The following is a 23,431-nucleotide window of genomic DNA, read 5'->3' as shown; positions in this document are numbered from 1 at the left end:
TTTGAACGCGCTAAACTCGGGAACTACTGGTCCGATTTAAAAAATTCTTTCGGTATTAGATAACCCATTTGTCGAGGAAGGTTATATTCTATATAACATCACGCTACGGTCAACAGGAGTGGAGCTACGGGGATGAAACCGCGCGGAGCAGCTAGTGTATAATATGTGTGATCTAACCATTCTTTAAAATATTGTCTTTATTCGAGTATTGTCAAAAGGTAAAAATGTACCTAAGGTATATAAGGGTCTATACAAATTAAATACCTTTTATTTATTATATTTTATCCTATAAATAGAATAACACAAAAAATGTAGTAATTACCGCCTTCAAAACATAAAGACCAAAATTTACTTAAAATGTTTTTTTTCATTTTGAAGGCCAAAATTTAATCATTAATTTTTTTCTAACCGAAAATAAAATATAATAGAGATACTTTATTGTTACGCTTTTGAAGTCGTTGACTGCAAAAATCAAACCAAAGCATGTAATAATGAGCAGAAACATGAATAATGCAATTTAAAATTAGTTTTGAAAAAAGTTACACGACGTTTTTGCGCCTAAATGTGTGTTAATGAATACAAAATTTAAACGCATCTAGAATACCTACCGGGCACATTATAAAATAAGTATATAAAGAATACTAGCATTATAAATTATACATATGGACAATAAACATTATTTAAAGGCGCTTCGACAATTTCTTCATCTCAAACACTCTTGAGCACTTGTTTGGTAACATTCAAGATGATATGGATAATTTTGTCGTTGACTTTATTCCTACTTTATCTAAATTTGACCAAAAATTTCAATTATTGGAAAAAAAAAGGAATAAAATATATTACACCATATCCTTTTGTTGGAAGCATTATAGACATTTATTTACTGAAGCAAAGTCCAGCTCAAATGGCTGAAGATGTTTATAAAAAATACCCAAAGGAAAAAGTCATTGGGTCGTTTCGATCTTCTCAGCCTATACTCTTAGTCCGAGATCCCGCAATATTGAAGAGGATATTTAGCACGGATTTTCTATACTTTTCTTCTCGAGGCCTAAAAATTCACAATGAAGAGCCAATGCTCCGGAATCTATTTTTTGCGGATGGGGATCTGTGGCGCTCGCTGCGAAAACGTTTGACGCACGCTTTTACCAGCGCGAAGCTTCGTGCAATGTATCCGCTAATCGAACAAGTTGCTATGCGTCTCCAAAAGAAAGCTGTCGATATATCTGAAGAAAATGGGATCTTCGATGCAGAAGAGTTAATGGCTAGCTACACCACTGACGTCATAGGCAGCTGCGGCTTCGGCCTCAACGTGGACTCCATAAACAACCACAAATGTGCTTTCAGAAATCTCAGTAAACGTTTGTTTAAATTTGGTGTACGAGAAATATTCTTTATGGTTTTAAAAGATAATTTACCGCAAATATTCGGAAACTTGAAATATTTACCCGAAGTAGAAGAGGATATAATTAAATTAGTGAAAGAAATCCAGAAAAAACGTAACTTTACACCGTCTGGCAGGAATGACTTTATGGACATTATGATTGACTGCAAAAAGGAAGGTGCCATCACTTGTGAATCTATAGAACGGACTGAAAGCAACGGCAAGCCTACTACAGCTACATTAGAAATCACTGATGAACTAATTGCTGCTCAAGCGTTTGTATTCTTGGCCGCTGGATACGAGACATCGTCTTTCGTGACGAGTTGTACGCTGCACTACCTGTCGCAAAATTCAGATTATCAGAGAAAGATTCAGCAACAGTTAGACGAAATTCTAGAAAAACATGACAACCGACTGAGTTTCGAAGCTGTAAAAGAGATGACATATTTAGAGTGTGCGATGAAGGAGACGTTAAGATTGTCACCTGCGGGAGGATTTCTAACTCGTGAATGTGTGAAGCCATACTATATTCCTGAAATAAATGCGATGATAGACAAGGGTGTGTTGATCATACTTCCCATACAGGGGGTGCACAGGGATCCTAAATATTATGAGAGTCCTGATAAGTATTTACCAGATCGCTTTTTATCAAATGACATTGGATCACAGGAGGGATACACTTATTTCCCGTTTGGTGCAGGACCTCGAATGTGTATTGGTAAGTGAAACTTAATTACATAAATGTACACTTTATGCAGTTATGCTTTAACTTTATCTGTACGATATTTCATTTTTTTATGTGACTGCTTCGTAAGAGTAAAGCGTAGCAAAAGTATATCGAGGGGTGTTCCCCAGGGATCAATATTGGGACCTCTATTATTTATCCTGTACAGTGCCGATGTAGTGTCACGCATAAAACATTGCAATTACCAGATGTATGCTGACGATATACAACTGTACATATTATCTTGCTATCCTAATGAGACACAAAATGCCATAAACCAAATTAATTCGGATTTAAATAGTGTATTTACATGGTCCGTTAGTAATTCTTTATTTTTAAATTAATCGAAAACCAAATTTATGCTTCTAGGAAGCCCTAAGATGGTAAAAGCGATTGAGCAATTTGATCCCAAAATAGTAGTTGATAATAATTTAATCGAGCGTGTACACGAGGCAAGGAATTTAGGCTTATTATTTGACGAGAATTTGAGATTCAAAAAACATATAAATAATACTATTTCTAATTCTTTTTATAGGTTAAAAAATTTGTATAAAATAGGAAAATATATAAATTTAAATTTACGTATCCGTCTATGTGATTCTCTTGTATTGTCGAAATTTAACTTTTCGGATACTGTATATGGCCCTAGGCTGCTTAGCCGTACTAGAACAGCAATACAACGCGTCCAGAATGCCTGCGCACGATATTGCTGGAACGTTCCACCTAGAAGCCACATCAGTCCCTATCTTAAAGACGCCAATATTTTAAATATGGATAGACGTAGGCAATTACATTTTGCTACTTTGTTATTTGGTTTAATGCACAAAAAATACCATTATATCTATATAAAAAATTAGCTTGGTTAGGTCAACGAAGCGACCATACAAAAACCAGATTTGCCAGCATAAAGCTATCAATACCCATGCACCACTCTGCATCATTTAGAGGCGGTTTCACATACAGCGCCACTAAGTGCTGGAACAACCTTCCACCACCCCTGTCTGAAGTAAAAAGTATTACAAACTTTCGATTTAAATATAAAAAACATTTATTAAATACGCTGTACCAGCCTTAGTGCCGTTGATGTGTCCCGCTGTTAGGGTTGCCAACACTTCATCATCAAAATATAGTATTTTCCAAAATAAGGGGTAAAAAATATAGTACATTTAAAAAAAATATAGTATTTTATGGGAAAAACAAAAAAAAAATAGACAAATATATTTTAATAATTTGTTAATTATTTATTTTTATAAAAACTATATTTTTGCACTTCTTGCACTGTGTACCTAACAGCTTTTTGTTTAAATAAACTAGCTTTCCGCCCGCGGCTTCTCCCACTTTGTCTAAAACATAATAAATTATATACTAAAACTTTCCTCTTGAATCACTCTATCTATTAAAAAAACCGCATCAAAATCCGTTGCGTAGTTTTAAAGATTTAAGTATACATAGGGATAAAGGGACAGAGAAAGCAACTTTGTTTTAAATACTATGTAATGAAGTGTCATATGCTTTGTCACATTCAATTTTTAGATTAATATAAATAAAAAGATCATTTTTTATCAATGATATATTATATTATGCGCAATAGGTTATATGACTAGCCATTTTAGCAATTAAAAGGCGCGTTCTTATTTTTTTTTAATGAAGGATTTGTTTGTTACATTTGTCGGTGTTGAAAATATAGTATTTTTGCGTACTATATATGTTTTCAACAGTATATAGTACGCAGACCCGAAATATAGTACAATACTATATATTATAGTACGGTTGGCAACCCTACCCGCTGTATGTGTATAGGTATCTCTATTCTCTACGTATATAATATCATACTTCTTATTGTAGTTATTTATTATTCTTAATTTATTATTTTTTCTATACATATATTTTTATTACACATATATTTCTTATATTATATAAGTAGTAAGTACAAATATTTTATAAATACATATATATCTCACACTTATCACTATTTCATCATATATAGTTATATATTATCTATTTAAAAAAAAAAGCTGTAACTCCAACCGTCGCAACCGATAGGGGCTCCTGAAAATCAGTGCTGTTAGTGTTCCTATGGGGCACTACAGCTTTTAACTGAGTAGTCCCTTTTGATGATGGACATTACCACACAGTTCTTTGTTGTTGTTTTTAGTTATATTTTTTAAGTTTAGTTATAAGGTTTTTTATATTATTTTATTTGGTTAAGTAAGTTTTATTAGTTTTTAAGTTCTATTGGTTTTTTGTTTTCTTTTTTAATTATGTTTGTTTTTTGTATCTGTGTGGTGTGTTTTGTGGTCAATAAATGTTTTTATTATTATCACTGGGGGGGGCAAGTATCTCGCCTCGCGGCGGTGTTGTGAACAACTCCGGCTGAGTGGCCAGACGGCCGGAGCCTAGAGCGACTGAGTGGGGAACCTACGGACTATCCAAGCGTTGTCCAGCAGGACTGCCCGCTGTATCCCCACTGTCATGGGCTTCACCGGTAAATCCAACCTCCTTAAATATTGTTTTAAGGAGGTAGGAACCAGCCCATTGGTGGACACAACTATGGGGATTATCTTGGCAGAGACACCGCCCCACATCTCGACAACCTCATGCGCCAGATCCAGATATTTGAGCCGTTTATCTGAATCGGCCTTAACAAGATTGTCGTCATGTGGGATAGTGATGTCTACCAAGAAAATCCTGGAAGTTGCTAGGTCCATCACCACAATATCAGGTCTATTCGCTAGAATAGTCCTGTCTGTGATGATGGGCCGATCCCAGTACAATTTGGCACGGTTATTTTCCAGGACCGGCTCCGGCGCGTATTTATAATAAGGCACTTTTCCGTCAAGAAGGCCATACTTCAGAGCGAGCTCTTGGTGGACAATCCTAGCTGCTAGGTTGTGCCTGTGCAAGTACTCAGTGTTGGCAAGCATGGAACAACCGGAAGTAACATGTCGGAGAGTTTCTCCAGGACGGTGACACATACGACATAAGTCCTGGGTCCCGTCCTTTATGATGTACTTCCGATAATTGTTCGTCTTAACCACCTGATCCTGTATCGCACAGACAAAACCCTCGGTTTCCCCAAAGAGGTCACCAAAACGCAGCCAGTGCACGGAGGACAAGAAATCTACTTTATTATTATTATTATGTGTATCTCATTCCATAATACTGGGGTACCATCATAAGGAAGGTACCCGGTCCTTTGGAAGGCTTAATGGGGACACGGATCCAACACGCAGAGGCCCTTTAGAGAACGTTACTGTATTGTGGGACACCAGCCGCAGCCTGCCCATGACTGCAATATAGAGATACAGTCCTAGGCAGTCCGCGGCCGATGTAGGACAATTTCGAGATATCTAAAAACAAAATAAACTGGGCTATGGAGTGGGATGTTAAATGGGCCGGTATTTGGGGACTATTGGAAACTATGGCACCTGCCTTTCTACTAAAAGAAAGTAAAAATATGTTGGCAGGTGGTGACTCGCCCTCTCACTGTATGGGCCCCCGAAATAAGTCGCTGCAATAGTGCGACAAGGGGGCAACATATTGCGAGCAGCTAAGAGTGGAGAGGCGTCCCTGGACTTTAAACTACGATCACGCGCTCTCTGAGGGTCCAGCATCACGTGCCCACTCGCCACTTACGATTCGCATCCACCCTTCGAGCTAAAAGCTCTCGCGACTCCACTCTGGCCGGCCGGTTAAGGCAAGTCAGAGGTGGGGGTCCTGTCCTCGTCAGGCTTCACTCCGACCGGCCGGTGAAGGCAAGCCGGAGATGAAGACAGGTGTCTCCCCCGGGAGCACTCGGTTCTCGCGGGGTCGCTACTCCCCGACACCCCGCCACAAGGTGTCCTGCGGGTTGACTTATTGCAGGGGTGGAATATCTATTGTCACGTAGACAATAGATATTCCAACCGTGGGCGATGGGGTCGTCACATCCCTACGCCTTTATTATTATTATTATTATATTTATTAGAAAGCACCATGTCATTTTAAATCTATACTAATATGAATGAATGAATGAAATACTCTTTATTGTACATACACAGTGATAAAGTTACATAGTTAAGATAGCTTATAGTAGAGATGTACAAAGAGCGGCTTTATCGCTCGTGAGCGATTTCTTCCAAGCAACTCGATGTAGATAAAGATATAGTGAGCAAGAATTAAAGAGTAGAGTAAGACAAGGAAAGAAGAAAGAATAAACATAGAAAAGTATTATACATAATGAAGGACACATAAGCTGATACATTAATATTACAATAAGATTAAAATTATATAGAAGGAAAAACTTAAATTTAGATTTATTTTAACGATTTGTCAGTGATCGTGCGAAGGTAGTAATTCTTCAATTGACTTTTAAAGGAGTGAAGGGTCTGTGCTTTTCTTATCGTGACTGGTAAGGAGTTCCACAACCGGATTGCTTGAACGGAAAAGGAAGAATGGAAGAAATTGGAAGAATGGGAAGGTATATGAAGGGTAAGATTTTCAGCTGATCGTAAGTTCGTATTCCTAGTGCCGAGGAATTCAAAATTAGCTTTTAAGTAGGAAGGTGATGTGGGATTAAAGATAATGGAATAAAGAAAGGCAAGGATATGTGTATTCCGGCGGAGGCGGATGGGGAGCCACTGAAGTCTTGACCGAAATTCCGAAACATGGTCATACTTGCACAGACCATAAATGATCCGCACAGCAAAATTTTGTAACCGCTCAAGTTTATTAAGTTGTTCTTGAGTTAGATTAGTAAGACATACGTCAGCGTAGTCAAGGATTGGCAGAAGTAAGGATTGGGCCAGCAAAATTTTGGTGGGAATGGGAAGCAAATTACGCATTCGACGCAAACTAGAGGGGGCAGCAAATACTTTGGAACTTATGTTTTTAATCTGATGAGACCATGACAAAGTTTCATCTAGTATGATACCGAGATTTTTAACAAATTTACTGTAAGGAACAGTAGTACCATCGAGTGCAATCGGTGGCAGAGTCGTCCAATTAATCCTAGAAAGGAGACTTTGACTGCCAAATATAATTGCTTGAGATTTTAAAGGATTTAAACTCAGTCCAAAAGATTTACTCCAATCGGATATGTGTGAGAGGTTATGATTTATACAGTTCACAGCTTCAGGTAAATCAGTCAAAGTGGCTTGTGAATAAATTTGAAGATCATCAGCGTATAGGTGATAATGTGAGGTCAGTCTTGTGGTAACACAATTTATAAAAATCGCAAATAAGAGAGGTGATAGAACGCCCCCTTGTGGTACACCAGCACTTACGTCACACCAGGAAGAAAAAGTATTTTCAACCATTCACTAATATTATAAAGCTGAAGAGCTTGTTTGTTTGAACGCGCTAATCTCGGGAACTACTGGTCTGATTTGAAAAATTCTTTCGGTGTTAGATAGCCCATTTATAGAGGAAGTCTATAGGGTATATCATCTCGCTAAGACCAAAAGGAGCGGAGCACTGCGGGTAAAGCGGGTAAAACCGCGGAGCACAGCTAGTCAGTAATATACATAAATATAATGTTATTTTCAGGGTTATTTATTCGTTTATAAAAACTAAAATGTTACCAGTGGCTTAATTGAAAGCGTGTTTTTGTTTTCAGGTGAGCGTTTGGGCCAAACTCAATCGATAGCCGGATTGGCAGCCATATTATCGAAATGCTCAGTGACGCCTGCTCCTAATACAAGGAGAGACCCCATAATTATCCCTTTACCAAATATTGTTCAAAGTATTACCGGAGGTCTACCACTTGTATTAAAAAAAAGGACAGCACTAGTCTCCTAGTCTCTTAATTTTGTATTGGAGAGGAATGTTGTAATTCATATTTAGTGCGAAGAAAACTATTCCTATAATAGAAGTATAGTACTAGCTACTCGCCCCGGATCTGCCCGGGTTGACGTATCATAAGTTTTTCAAAATTTTATCAGTTAATCCAAGCAAAGACAGATTCAATAAACTTAAAATCATAAATATCCGTTCAGTCGTTCTTGAGTTTAGTATAATTGGTTCGACGTTCTTTTGAATAAAAGAATAAAAAATATTAGGTATATCGCATATAGTTAGATAACATAAGTAGGTATAAAATAAATTAAATTATTATAAAAAGTGATATAATAATAATGTTTCTACAATATGCAATAAGTAATATTATGTGTAAAAATATCGTTATCATAGTTATAGTAAAACTATATGTACCTATTATATTAGATTGCATTCGTATTCTATTAGTATATTTTTGAATGGGGTCTAAATTAAATCTGGGGCAATTGTAGATATCACGAGCCCACTACTATATTAGTACGCCTGTTCTTAATAATTATTTCGTATAGAGCAACATATTACATGAAAATGCTTTTCATGGGATCTCTATTACTACTGAAACGTTTTGAAAAAAGTTTAACTCCTAGAAAGTTAGATTCCTGTGTGATTTTGGATATTTATATTATTTATTTTTGCTTAATATTATATAATATTTTAACATAACTGTCATGTAATTTAACACCAAGCAAGCACGGATCATCTAGGCAAATAAAAAAGTAATTAATTATTATCTAACAGTTTTGCATAATCAATGAAATCAAAAATCAAAATTGGAAAAAAGTAGTCCGAAACAGTGGATGTCCTTGGGCCGAGTCGTTAATACATAATTAAAAATTCAAATACAAAAAATTAAATTATGTTAATAAAATGAGAAAGGTAATTTGTTAAATAAGATGACAGTAGGTATTAATTAATTTACCTCCGTCTTAAAATATTATAGTCTAGTGTTATACGTACCTGTGGTAACGTAATATATGTATTATCTGTGTTAATTTGTAAATTGTTTATTAATCTGTGAGCGTTGTTTAAAAATTAAACATTTTTCACAAACTGTTGTTTTCTTTTTTTATTAAGTAGATGTTTCTATTACTAAATCAAACCAAACTCTTGAATATGTTAGCACATTTATATTTTTAATTTTTAAACAAAACGCCTGAATTTTTTGTGGGCAAAACGTAACATATTATGTTACTTTATCCTTGGTTATAGGTAATATGATAGTTAATTAATAAACCACTGAATCTAAAGTTTTGCTATCGTTATTGTTTTATAAGTCAGTTCAAAATAATATTGCATGCATGATCCATAATGAGATGCTTAGAAATTGAAGTGGACCCTATATACCTTGTGGAACTCCACATTCATCGCTGGCATAATTCGATTTGTAGGACTTCGTTAGACGTTACTTATTTGTTTCTAAATCTCACAATCATACCTTTCTGTGTTTCAATATCACAGAACATATACTTTGAGCTTTTCAATAATATGTTGTGATTCACGTAGTCGAAGGCTTCTGACATATAAAAATATTAAAAGTATTAATATCAATCTATAAATTTAAGATAAACGGCTAAGTTGATACTAAAATTATTGGAAATCTGAGCAATTTGGATTGGGTTCGAGTGATGTCTACCCACGTAGCACACGTAGCATTAAAAATTCAATTTACTTTGTTCTTATTGGCTACGCAAATTATTATATAAATTCAGTATATACAATAGGTGCTCCTGCAGTTATATAATTTGATGCACACCCAATCAATGGGTAGAATGTATTAGCCACATAATATTGTAATTAAAAACATCTATAATTTGTAACTACATTCTTGCAAATAAATATAATTTGAATTTGAATTTGAATTTGCGTACAAATACTTATCGTGAAACGGTAATTGTAACAAGCCATTCTTATCTATTGGTAATTATATCTAGAATTGGAAGAAGACTCATACATTAATATTGTAGGTATCGCAAAGGTATAATAATAATCACTTGGTATAAGAGGTGACCTACACAGATGGATTTGTTCTTACATAGTAAACAGAACACAGGCGGTAGTTTTGGGTTCTGCTAAGAGTGACTTTGTGGGCATAGTATCTGGGGTACCCCAAGGATCTATTCTCGGGCCATTGCTGTACAATGCCTACTTATTTGACATATTTACCTGCATACAACACGTGCGCTACTTAATGTACGCTGATGATAAAAAAAATTACTACGGAATTGAATCTGTCGAACACTGCCGCCTAATTCAAAGTGACTTAGATAGACTGGCAGCATATTATATTAAGAATCGTATAAGTGTAAATGTTAATAAATGCCAAAAAATCACTTTTAGTAGGAAAAAATATCCAATAAAATTTGAATATAAAATAAACGATGTTTTGATAAAAGAAGTGAACTGTGTACGTGATCTAGGCGTATCGCTAGATTCAAAATTGATTATGTCGGAACATATTGACATCATTGTAAATAAAGCCTATAAACAACTTGGTTTCATAAAGCGATCATGTAAAGATTTTAACAGCATAAATTGTATAAAATCTCTATATTCGGCCTATATTCGAAGCATACTCGACTACGCGTCGAGTATTTGGTCTCCCAGCTACCCGTTTCTCAGGTTTTTAAGCTTTAAAAACTTTACTTATTTTGACAGCTATGATGAAGCTTGTGTCCGCTACGAAATAGAACCGCTAGAAATACGACGTAAACGAAGTGATCTAATGTTGCTTCACGCATTATGGAATAACCACCTTGACTGCTCAGAATTGCTTGAATCGATGCAATTGAATGTACCCGGTTTTCGTACGCGTCAGACTAACTTATTTTACATCCCTAAAGTTAATACTAATTATGCACGAAACGGTGTGTTAAATCGCATTATGCGTGTATACAACGCAGAGTACACAAGTGCTGACATTTTCCTACTCTCTAAACAACGCTTTGCTAATGAAATATCTAAAATAAATGGTTTTTTAAACAAGCACTAGCACACACGCACACACCTACACGCACGCACACGCACACGCACACACACACACTCACACACACACACACTCATTATGTTATGTTTTTATTAATATTATTGTTACTAGTTTATAGTCTATTCTTGAGAATGATATTATGTTGTAATCCTTATTGGCTATTTGTTCAGTTCATCAGCAAAATAGTGGTCTTGTTAAATGTAAAGCTGTTGGATTACCAAAATAAATAAATAAATAAATAAATCGCTCTGTAGCCTCGAGTGCGCAGTCTAGTAAAATGTCCTCTAAATTCTTTTTATTTTTCATGTTTTTAATAGCACTTAACATCCATACTATATATATAATATTATAAATGCGAAAGTAACTCTGTCTGTCTCTCTGTTACTCAATCACGCCTAAACTACTGAACCAATTTTCATGAAATTTGGTATGGAGATATTTTGATACCCGAGAAAGGACATAGGCTACTTTTTATCCCGGGAAAATGACGCAATCCCGGAAATCCCACGGGAACGGGAACTATGCGGGTTTTTCTTTGACTGCGCGGGCGAAGCCGCGGGCGGAAACCTAGTAGACTTATATTTGGATATTTTTTTAATGACTAAAAATTAGATGAGGCAAAAATTCTTAAAGATTGGTGTTTATAATCTAACCTAAAACGAAATAAATATTTTTATAAAGAAAGCTCTCATTAAAACTGGAGATAATTTTGTTATTATGTAATTAATTTATAAAGTTCTTGTAATCCTAACTACCTACCTTTATTATATCGAATGTTCAGCTCGGGGGCTACCTAAGGAATATTTAACAAACCTGCATAACACATTTCGGTCAAGAGGTTTTGGAGAGTCAAGAGCAAACATTTTTTTCATCATAACGAATAACTTCTATATTAATTAAGATATTATACAGTATATAGTAGTAGTAGTAGTTATGTAGTATATATAGTATAGTTAAGTAGTTCAAAAATCTACAATTTAAGCCAAAAAACCAAAAGATCCTGGTGGTAAGTATTTTCTGCAAGACTGACTCTTATAACACTTGATACATTGAATCTTAGATCTGATTATATAAATTCTCATACTCATTAACGCCATTATAAATGAATTATTATATTTTTGAAATTACGCATAAATCGATTTCCCCATCGATTCCCTTTTATTTGATGGTAATCATTCAACTATGATTAATTTTCATTGCCCTTTACTGTTTTAAGTGTCAATTAAGGCGAAATGAGACCCAAAACAGACGTTTCGAGCGCACGGAGAATTAATTTTTTTCTTCAAAAACTTTGAATTAGATTTTTTTATTTATCGATTTATTTAATTGAAGAGTTTGTTTAGTGACGTTTGGGAACCGAAACACGATTGACAAAATTTGCCTCGATAGAAAAACGTTGTGAAGTTGCCCAAAAATTAAACGGTGAATCAATTTCATTTGGACAATAGTAAAGTAATATCAATGAAACTTTATCCACATCCACTTCCATTCAATTCTTGAGGGACGTACGGGATTAGATTTTTCAATTAATACATCAGTAATTTAAAAAAAATATATTTATAAACTATGAGCAAAAAATTGCGCGCAGGCCGGTCGCTTCCGCCGTTCCGCCTCCTGTTAGTCGACGCCAACGCGTCTTAGAGAGCAGTCCTGTACAACTTTTTCGCGCGGTGCCGTTGTCTACTCGCATACGTGATTTAGTGTTAGTGTTACTAAAGTTTTTCATAAACATGGTGAATTTTGGTGGCCAAAACATTGATGGTGAGAACATTAGGAAGAAAATGTTGCGAAGGCAGATGAAGAAACTACAGTTATTGAATCTAAATAGGTAAGTTTAATGTTTATCATGCTTATTTATATTTATTATGTCTTTCGGTCGCTACAAGTCTAAAGATTTCAATTTCAAATATTTTAATTACTAGGTATATGTTTACAAGTCTAAATTGAGAAACGCATAAATGAAAATCTGATAGTTATTTTTATTTGTAATAAGTAATATTATTTTAGTCATATTTTGAGATTTCATTACCTATTTATGATTTTTGTATTAGTACATATATGTTTACAAAGTCTGAATTTAGCAACGCACAAATCAAAATTTTATAATTTTATGCACTCTGTCTTTATTTTTATTTATAATTTTATTATTGGTATAAATAGGTAATGTTTTAGTTGTTTTTTTTGAGATTTCATTTTCCAATAAATATACTACTGATTTGTGTATGTATGTTTATTTCTAATAGCAAAGCGCGACCACGAAAAATCCGATGTGCAGCTTGCAAGCCAGGATGCAATAAAGACACGTTGGTCTTTTAGACCAACCATGATTACCAGAAACTGATGTGGATCTTCAGACAGTTTCACATAGTAATTTTTTGTGTAAGTTTATTCTTATGTCATTTATTTATAAGTCATAAGATTGAAGATAGTGGAATATTTCAGACTAATGTAAGTTATCACTGACGGGTAGGTAATTACCAGTGAGATCAGAAACAATTTTTATTTCAACCCTATTGCGTATAACTTTTTGTTTTTTTTTATGGTATTATAACTATTGTTGAGGTCTTTCACTGCACCGGTAATTGTAATTTTTTACTTATTAGATATCACGCTATTTTAGGCTTATTGCTGATCTACTAACAATTCTATACACATGTGAGCAATCCCAAGACAAGGATTAGATAAAGGATATTTATTTATACATATATCAATTCGAATGAATGTATGTATGAGTAATTTTTTAATTTGTTTGTATGAATACTATTTGCATATTATGCATAAGCATAATGACTTATAAATTTTATATAAAAAATATTTGAAAAATTTGTAGTTATGTAACTATGATGCCGACTTTTTTACGAGATAGGACAATAGAGCGATAAACGAACGGACACAGCTGCGAAATTTTTTACTAATTGTTAGAATAATTGCGGTCAACCGTAAAATTTTGCAAACAAAAGAACGATTTTCTCAGAAAGTTTGCTATGTAAGACGCCGACAATCGAGTTTATTACGGGCTAGGATAATAAAGCGACAAAGGAACGTACACAGCTGTGCAATTTTTTCTAGTTTTGATGACAGTATCTTTATAATAATCGTGGTATTATCAATTAATTGTTCTCCTATTATAACTTATTATGGTTGTTTCAGCACCTCAATGTACAAGGATAGCTCAAAGTAACGGGCAAGAGACATATTTATTTACGGAACAAGGAGAAGAAGTCGTATCAAGAAGATAAACATTGGAACAATAAAATGGTAACAAAACCAGCATTCGAAAATATCTGATGTTAAGTATATCAAAATGTCGGATATATTTATTCAAAAATAATCAAAATTGTAAATAATATTTTTTTGTCTATTATTGTTTTTTTTTTCAATAAATATGATATAAAAACAAAAACCCGTTTTTTAAATCTTTTAAAACCGATAATAATGTAAAAAAAAACAAACGTAAATAGCATTATTCTATTATGTATTTTTATTATCATACTAGCGGTCCGCCCCGGCTTCACTCGTGGTACATGCTTACGTTTTCTCTACATAAGAATTAAGAACCATCCTCGTACTTGAAGGAATATAATAAAAAAAAAGAATTATCGAAATCGGTTCAGCCGTTCTCGAGCTATACGCTTACCAACACATTTTGCGATTCATTTTTATATACATATAAAGATTGTACGTAAAGTCCCCATGTCGAAAACCTATAAAATTTGTTTACAAAGATTTGCAAATAAGCTAGTAACGTAGGTAGCGACAATTCTAACAATAACAAATAATTACATCATAAAATAATTTAGTCACAAGCTCATTTTTTGTAACCAGATTTGTACCAATTAAAAATCGACCTTCGTGCAAAGGAACAAAGGTCGATTTTTCTACTTCGATGGGCCCGGCAACGAAAAGACGTTGCCGGATCGCTTTACTCAGCTTTAACCGCGCGAATATAAGAATATAAGTAAAGTTCATTGAACCTCCGTTAGTTCCGTATGTTTCCGTCATCTATTCAGTTGTGTGGCGTGGCGAGGGGATTTTTGTGAAGCGTCCCGCGCGCTCTTATGCTCCACCCAGGGGGCGTAGCCCAAAAGGTGCACAAGCATGATTGTATGTCGCCTTAAAGCATATTTTAATCATTTTCCGCAATGATATATCACAACTATCAAAAATGTTATACGAGTTTTTTGCTGTTAAAGATGGTTAAATTGTTTTCATAATTCAACTTAAAAAAATTAAACCTTTACCGCAACGCGAAGATGCATCCTTGACACACTACGCAAGCATTTAGTGGTATTTATATGGGTGCAGTATTGTTTTTACAAAATGTTTTAACAGATATTATATGAACAGTTAAATCATATTTCAATAATCTTTTAAATTATTTTTGTTGTGTTTTGCACTTTATGTCTGTATAAAGAAAAAAAGTTTGTTTGTCACGACAAATATGAAATAGCATAATACAAATATATGTAGAAATAGCATAAAAGCTATTTTTAGAGAAACGTATTCATCTGCCCGATTTATTTTATTAGTTCGACTAAACATATTGTAGAGGAAAACGAAAGTTAATATTGAGAACAAAATATTATATTATTGTATTAGGACGGTGCGATGTCTCGAGATAAATATGAAGTTGTTTTATATTATTAACTAGTTTCACCCGCATTGCTTCGCTCATCAATGGGCTATCTAACACCGAATGAAACGCGTTCAAACAAACAAACAAACAAACAAACTCTTCAGCTTTATAATATTAGTATAGATTTGAAGGCAAACGAGCATTAACAACCATGTGATGAGATCATAAATGTGACTTCCTCACACAAAGTAATTCGTTGCAAAACTGTTGTTTCTACTGCACAAGGTATAAACTTTATACAACAATTTGATTGTTTTATTATATAGATAAACCTGCTCTAGTGACACCATTTTCTTTATGGATTGTTATATTCATTTTTTTTAACTAACTCGATTTAAAAATTTTCTGAAGACATGCTTTTTTGCATAAGACGTATGAATTCTCATTTTCTCTATAATAGTATTGTTATTTTTTTTATTGGTAATAGGTAATGTTATTGTAATGTAATTACATTATATTTATAATTCCATTGATTTTATTGGTTTTCTAACAGGGTGTCATTGAAAACCAGTGCACGAAGCTCGATATTATGGTGCTACTATACAACAGCTCAGTTAATAAGCCACTAATTTTCAGTTCAAAATATAATTACTTCAAGATTTATCTATAAAAAGCAAATATATATATATATATATATATAGTTAATATTTTGCACAATATTAAATTTTTACCAAAAAGATCATCTTCAAACAAGGATGAGATAAATAATTTAGATCAGTTTTAATTAGGTAACTCAATTTAAATTTTCTATCGTTTAAGATTTAAATATTTGGAAATCCAGTTTTTATTTTACATTTAAAAATCATTTTGTTGGATTTATACCTTAAAGTAAAACGCCTATATATAAAACATGCCAAATTTTCATTACTATTCATTTAAGACTTGTCACGTGCTTGTCACAATATACTTAAAATTATTCTCCTTCGATTATTATAGTAGCAGAATATACGCAAACCAAAATTACAAGTCTAATATATAAGGGGCTTTTAATGTATTGCAATTTAAATACAGCATATACAATTTGTACAACTTTACCACATCGAAACTACAAAGTCTTGCACAACACCGAAATGTGGCCAGTTTGGCGGTTTTCTACAGAATTTATCATGGTGAATGCTGAAGAACTGCATAACATGAACTCTGCAGCTTATCCTGTTTATCATAGGGCGACGCGACGCCGTGCTGGTCTCCACCCACCACATAATATTTATTATACGCACTAAGCGCTTCGTTTTTTCCTTTCTTATGCGTACCAGCATGGACCAATATATATCAAGATATTGGTCCATGGTACAATCTAGATTTAGATATAAAAACGTCGTCGGGCATTTTTTTGTTCTGGCATTTGGGCCAGGGCACAAACACAAGTAAATTTGAGTAGGTATATTGGTACTAAATATCTCTGCTATAATATTTTATTTATTGTTAATCGTAGTAGAGTTATATATAGGATAAAAACAATGACAAAGACCGTCGAAAAACATACAAAAACATTAGGTAAAGGAACGTAAAATCTATATTTAAAATTGAATTAAAAGTAGTATGAATAATTAATTCATGGAACAAAATCGAAACTATGCAAAATATGTCATGACATTTCTAAAGCATCGAAATGTTTGAAACAAGTTTTTGATCTGTTTATGTTTACGTTCTACTCCCGGAAACCGTTTGATATGATAAGTATGAACCTTGCTGTAAAATTGATTATAATGTGAGATTATGAGGCTGTAATATTACGAATGTCGTATGTTAATTATTGTCGTTAACCAACCAAAAACATAACGCAGAGATAGAATAATTGAGAGGGAATGTTTCTGAAATTTCGTATCCATTCATTAACGGTATTTATATGAACTCTAAATAAATAAAAATTAATCGCAAAAATGTATGTACAAATTTAGAATCGACTGTTAAATGTCTGATCAATTGGGACATGCTTTTTTATTTATTTTGTTGGTGATATGACTAGGAGAATATATACAATAAATATTAAAAAAAAAATCAAAAAGAAATTAAACTTATTGCACCTGGCTTATGTAACTCATAATTACCTAATTATAATAAAATTTGTATTTCAAAAAGCGTCTATAATTTGTATTATTATTGATTAATATACATAGTAGACACATAGCAGCTTATCATGCTAATTAATTTTCATATTGAATAGGATGCTTACGAGAACATCCATTAATTCGCAATAAATAGGTGATATTATTGCGACCGTGTTATCTTGTCGGACGTTGTGATTCAGTTGAAAACAAATAAGATACAAAGTTTATTATATGCCACTAATGTCTCATCCTCGACTCATAGCATTTAATACGAGCATAGACTATGTTACGATACTTTATGAAATGCTTTTAGCTTCTATCAAGGGCCTAAGCATGTGAGCATTATTTGTGTTTAGCATTTTAAATATTCAGTGACTTCTTTTACATTATAAACTGTAGGTATTAACGAAATGGTTTTTATTTTTCAAATAAGTATACAAAAATTAATAATGGATCGAAAATGTTCAATATTTTCGCATTATAACAATATAAAAATTTCTTGTATTTCTTTCTAAAAATATATCCTTAAAATACGTTTGCCATTTTATAAGAAAATACTATATACAACAATATTATAATATATTGATAATGATATTATTATCATTTTAATAAGTGAGCATTTAGAACTATAAATTAAGATTACCTTCATCATGCCTCATAAATATTTGTATATCTCTCATAAATATATGAATACCAAAGATCGAACCAAAGAGCAACAAAAATGAGAACTAGGAAAAATAAAATAAAGTCACATAATACTTAATTACCCAACGCTAGTAAAGCTATAAAATACCGTTGTCTCCATCAATGGGCAAAATAGTTGCTCACCTTTGAATTGTCTTAAATATATAAAACTAGCGGTCCGCCCCGGCTGTTTACGTTTTTTTTTCATAAAAACCATCCTCGTACTTCAAGGAATAGATTCCAAGGAATTTTTATTAAGGAATTTTTTACATCTGGGGTTACATTATTGCATTTTTGGTAAGGATCTCTAATTTTTTTGAAAATGCAATATAGCCTATGTTGCTCAGTGAAGATGCAGCTTTCTAATGGTGAAAGAATTTTTGAAATCGGTCCAGTAGTTTATGCGTGAAAACCATACATACATACATAATTACAAACCTTTCCTCCTTATAATATTAGTAAAATAAAATATGACTTTTTTCATACCATAGGTAAAATATAAATTCGCTAAGTCCAAAAAATTAAATACCTTTAGTAATTCAATAGTAAACAGCAGTGTACCCACGTTTTTTAATTCATGAACGGAATATAGCATGCGGTAGTATGCTATATGCATGCCGTTTTGTTTAAATACACTATGCACAATGGAAGGATTTTTTCATAATTTATGTAAGATAAACAATGACGTTTTTCTCCAATCTATTAAACATCTGCGCGTATTTTCTCAACACGTGTACCTACCTACTAACACCGAAGGGACTTATAGTATTGATAAAATTTTTGTTCAATTTCTCCATAAGTTTTCATCCCTAGCTTCGCGCAACCGGCTCATACCGCTCAGTCAATGAGGTCAATGATGTTTTCAGAGAAACAAAGCTGTTTCTCTGAAAACATAATATTAGCTGACGTATACAAGATACATGATATTATTATAAGTATTCTATATATAACATATTTATATAATTAATATGCATAAATATGTACTTACTCCGATTCAGGCAAAAATGACGAACAACGACGAAAATGAAAGACATTTTCTAACAGTTTTGGTTGTCTTAGGTATGTATTAATTATCATAATATGTATTCTAAGAAGTCAAAGAAGTGAACAGACAAAATAAAAATACATGTGAATATTTCTTATCATCTCCTAATTGAGATCGATGCAATAATAATACAAATTTTTTTGAGGTAAAAGAACTAATCAATATACAAAGAAATAAAACGGTCATTATATGCAGGGCAATGCCCAGCTTCGACTTATTGTACTTTTATTAATCCAAAACCGAATAGCATGTTATAAAATGTTTCCTTTTTAAATTATTAATTAACCTTATTCAACAAAAAAGGCACTATGACTTATAAGTATGGTCATTGACTTACATAATATATTTAGTTTCATTTCCTATGTTATTTAATCAAATACTATTTCTATACGTGCCGAGATGTTTATTGTGTGCCTACACGAATACAGTTATACAGAGTTTGAGCTAGTATCTATATTAATATTATAAAGCTGAAGAGTTTGTTTGTTTGTTTGAACGCGCTAATCTCGGGAACTACTGGTCCGATTTGATAAATTCTTTCGGTGTTAGATAGCTCATTTATCGAGGAAGGCTATAGGGTATATAATATTATCACTCTACGACCAACAAGAGTGGAGCCACGGGGGTGAATCCGCGCGGAGCAGCTAGTGTTAAACAAAACTTAATTGATGTAATCAGATAGTACCCAACTGTACAAGTTTATTTACAGTATTACAATATTTCCTAAGTAATATTGTAATACTGTGAGTTTATTATAATATTATATCGATGCGATTGGTATGTTATCCTTTTTCAAGATTTCTTCTAGGGAAGCGCGCTCCATTAGACTACCTACATCTTCGCTTACTATAATAGCAGGTGATTCTATTTATAGAATATAGGCCAAATAACTTGGAATTAATATTGCAGAAATGTTGTAATCCGTTAGGATTTGTAGCTTTTCTTATCTATTAATACGAACTACACGTGGGCCATTTGAATATAAATTGGAGTAGTCTGGAATAATTAGTAGGTATGGTTTTATACTTTAAATGTTAAAAATAGATTTGAATTACTGTTTTGTTTCAAAATATACAGAGATACTCTATTTATGTCAAGTTGCCCATAAATATATATAATATAATATATTATGGTAATGATATAGTTAACTAAATTAACTGGACTAGATTAACGTGTTTGTCAAACTACTGAGTTAAATTCCATGTATGATTCATCTTGTAACCTATAGCTACAGAAGGATATTAATAAAAACAAAGACAGCTATATGAAAAAAAAAACGGAAGAAACGCTTAAATTTTTATTTAATTTAATTTATCACCTACAACTGCCCATCTATTATGGTGCATGAGATACATATTGGTGTCTATCCCCAGTCGTCCAGTTTTAGTATAAGGGGTTTAACCAACCAAGTTTTATATTTTTTCACAATTTCGTTTTAATTTTTTTTAAACGTATAATAATAAAAAATAAAAGCAATATAATCTCTACATTTCACTTTGTAAAATAAAAGTTATTTGGGTGGAAAATACGCAAAAAAATAAATATGTGTAAGAATTTACTTTATGTAAAAATTTATTTAAAATATACTTCACGTTATATGGATGTACATCTCATTATATGGAGGTCAAGCGCTTAGCTGTCAGTGTGATTAATGGGTCCAGTCCAGCCATTTGGATCGTTGGTTGGCGTAAATGGAGCGATTTCACTTTGGCATTTAGGGATGGCACATAAATAGGTTAGTATCGTCATTAAAACCAGTTATATAAAAATATTTGATGTTTATGCAAAGTTCATCATTAAAATTGGTTTGTCATATATATTCAATTAATTAATATGGACGCGTTAATAAAATTATGTGCCTTAAATTATATTTAAAACTATGCTATTAATTTGTGACAAAAATATGCACACGGAAGTTTTCAAGGTAAATTTGCAAGAAAATAGGTTAATATATATTACTGACATGATGGCAAGTCACAATTCACCCCGTAGTCCAGTCAAAAAAATTTAAGGTGGTACAAATCAACACATTCGCGTCGGTATGGCGGGCTTTAAGTCACACCGGAAAAGTATGGCATGACACTACCGCCTACATCTTTTTTATGGGCTATCGGTAAATTCTAAAATTTTTGTGTTACAAATCGTTTGACTTTCTCTCTTTTTGCCGACGAGTTCGACTAACGCCCACGCGACTAAGCCGCCGGTACCAGCGTTCACACCATCATTTTTCTTTTTGTCATTGCGTACTAAGACCCCTGTAGAACCGCCATCCTGTTACAAATGACTCGAAATTTTGTGTCAATATCTCCCGGTCTATAATGGCACATACTTATATTATCTAGTCTTAGAATATGAGTAGCGTTCCACAACTATTATACGAAGTTGAACCTATGTCCTCATTTGAAAAATAAAATAAATGGACTAATTTACGGTATAGTTCTAAAGAAACACTCAATTACAACAGGATTAAACTTAATAGAAAATTAGAAATTTATTCAAATTTATTCGAAGAATTAGTGCATGCATTTAATTAACTGCCTGTTAATTTATGCAGAAAAATGTATGGATAGTGACAAATACGGATGCAATTGGAATTGGAGCAAATTTATGTAAATGTGTATTGATTTTATTCCTTGCACCGGCATTATCATTAAAATATCATTTATTTAATATGCTGCCGTCATGCATAATAATACAGTGTGTTTTATTGATTTCTATACAGGACATAACATTTGATCAAAATTTATCGATGCCTTTAGGATTTCATGTTTTTTAAACGATAATTCTTAACCCTTAACTGGTATCGTAAACTTAACAAACGTAACTGGTATTGTAGGGGCCGCGCGGCCCCATATCATTTTTGCTTCTAGCAAGCAAATTAAAACTATGTATTTGACAAAAGCCTTATAAATAACGAATAATAGGCTCGATTTACGAAATCAACTAATTATTATTCTAATAAACCTCCTTACTTAGTTATTATAAGCGATCAAAAAATAGTAAACACTTTTTGGTAATATTTCTTCTTATGTTTATGATATCCATGAAACTTATCGTTTCGAAAGTTATAACCAATAATGATATTATTTTACACAATCTAGATCTAATATGTAAACTTAAATAAAAGTAACGCTTTATAGTATCTTATTATATTAAGATTACAAAAAAATTCAACTTGAATTTTAAATGTTGAAATTGAAAACAATTTTTTTTTATTCTTAACAATTATCACATCATTGTATTAGTATGACTTTGTACTTTGCAAATGAATTTTAGACAATTTTTACACTTTCTAGCAAATTATCCAGCCATTTGTAGCCCTTATCGTCAGAATCAAGAATCAATACTTTAAAATTTCACTATCAGTACATTGTCTTTCTAGTCTGGCTCCAATTACTAATTCATAACAATAATCGTCGTTTATGATCTCTTCCTATTGTTTTATAAAAGCATTTATGATTATATAGCTGTTAAAATTAGAAGCAGACAAAAATTGTTATGTCAAAAAACTAACGAAACTGGTATCGTGGGGGCCGCGCAGCCCCCAGCGCTTGCATACCTGCATTCTGGTAAGCGCTGCAGTGCCCAACGTCTGGCAGCAAAATAAGGAGAATACTTAAAACGGTGGTTGCTCACGATGCTTAGCTTGTCAGAAAATATAGAAAATATCATACGATACCAGTTAAGGGTTAAGAAAAACATACGTATTTTCTTACTATTAGTAAATCTTAATTTATTTTAAGTTACTTCTTATTTCTGTAAATGTTATATTTGTGTGCATTGTACGATAAAGTGTTTTCTATTCTATTCTTAAATCATACTAGTAAGAACAATTATTATTAATGTCAAATCAAATATGCCAAAATCAGCACACTCTACACATAATATTATTGCACAGAATAATGTGTAATAATTATCTTTTGTATTACTTTGTACCTATCTAAATATATTACCTTTTAAATGGAGCGTCATAATATTATTTTTTTTTACATAATATATCATACTAGCTGCGCACCGCAGTTTCACTCGCATGGCTCTGTTCCGGTTGGTCTTAGCGTGATGATATATAGCCTTCCTCGATGAATGGGCTATCTGATACCGAATAATTTTTGA

At 32.9% G+C, this 23,431-nt stretch overlaps 1 protein-coding gene and 1 long non-coding RNA gene across 2 annotated transcripts; both read left to right on the top strand.

Moving 5' to 3' along the window:
- The first annotated feature begins 745 nt into the window (after positions 1 to 745).
- On the top strand, positions 746 to 7,883 carry LOC149484694 (cytochrome P450 6B6-like). The gene is made up of 2 exons (XM_089700895.1): positions 746 to 2,099; positions 7,702 to 7,883. Exons 1-2 carry the CDS (start codon positions 746 to 748, stop codon positions 7,881 to 7,883), a joined length of 1,536 nt encoding a protein of 511 aa, XP_089557021.1.
- Positions 7,884 to 12,171: 4,288 nt separating this feature from the next.
- On the top strand, positions 12,172 to 14,305 carry LOC149484693 (uncharacterized). Its single transcript, XR_016316289.1, has 3 exons — positions 12,172 to 12,730; positions 13,146 to 13,281; positions 14,053 to 14,305. It is a non-coding gene; the product is annotated as an uncharacterized LOC149484693 (long non-coding RNA).
- Positions 14,306 to 23,431: the final 9,126 nt, after the last annotated feature.

Source organism: Colias philodice, chromosome 11 (assembly GCF_061535455.1).
Source record: "Colias philodice isolate Cphi_HAF_F1 chromosome 11, ilColPhil1 Martin Lab GWU primary, whole genome shotgun sequence".
In the NCBI taxonomy this organism is placed as follows: Eukaryota; Metazoa; Arthropoda; class Insecta; order Lepidoptera; family Pieridae; genus Colias; species Colias philodice.
The sequence above is the reverse complement of the archived record's forward strand: the minus strand, read 5'-3'. Positions and strand labels throughout refer to the sequence as shown.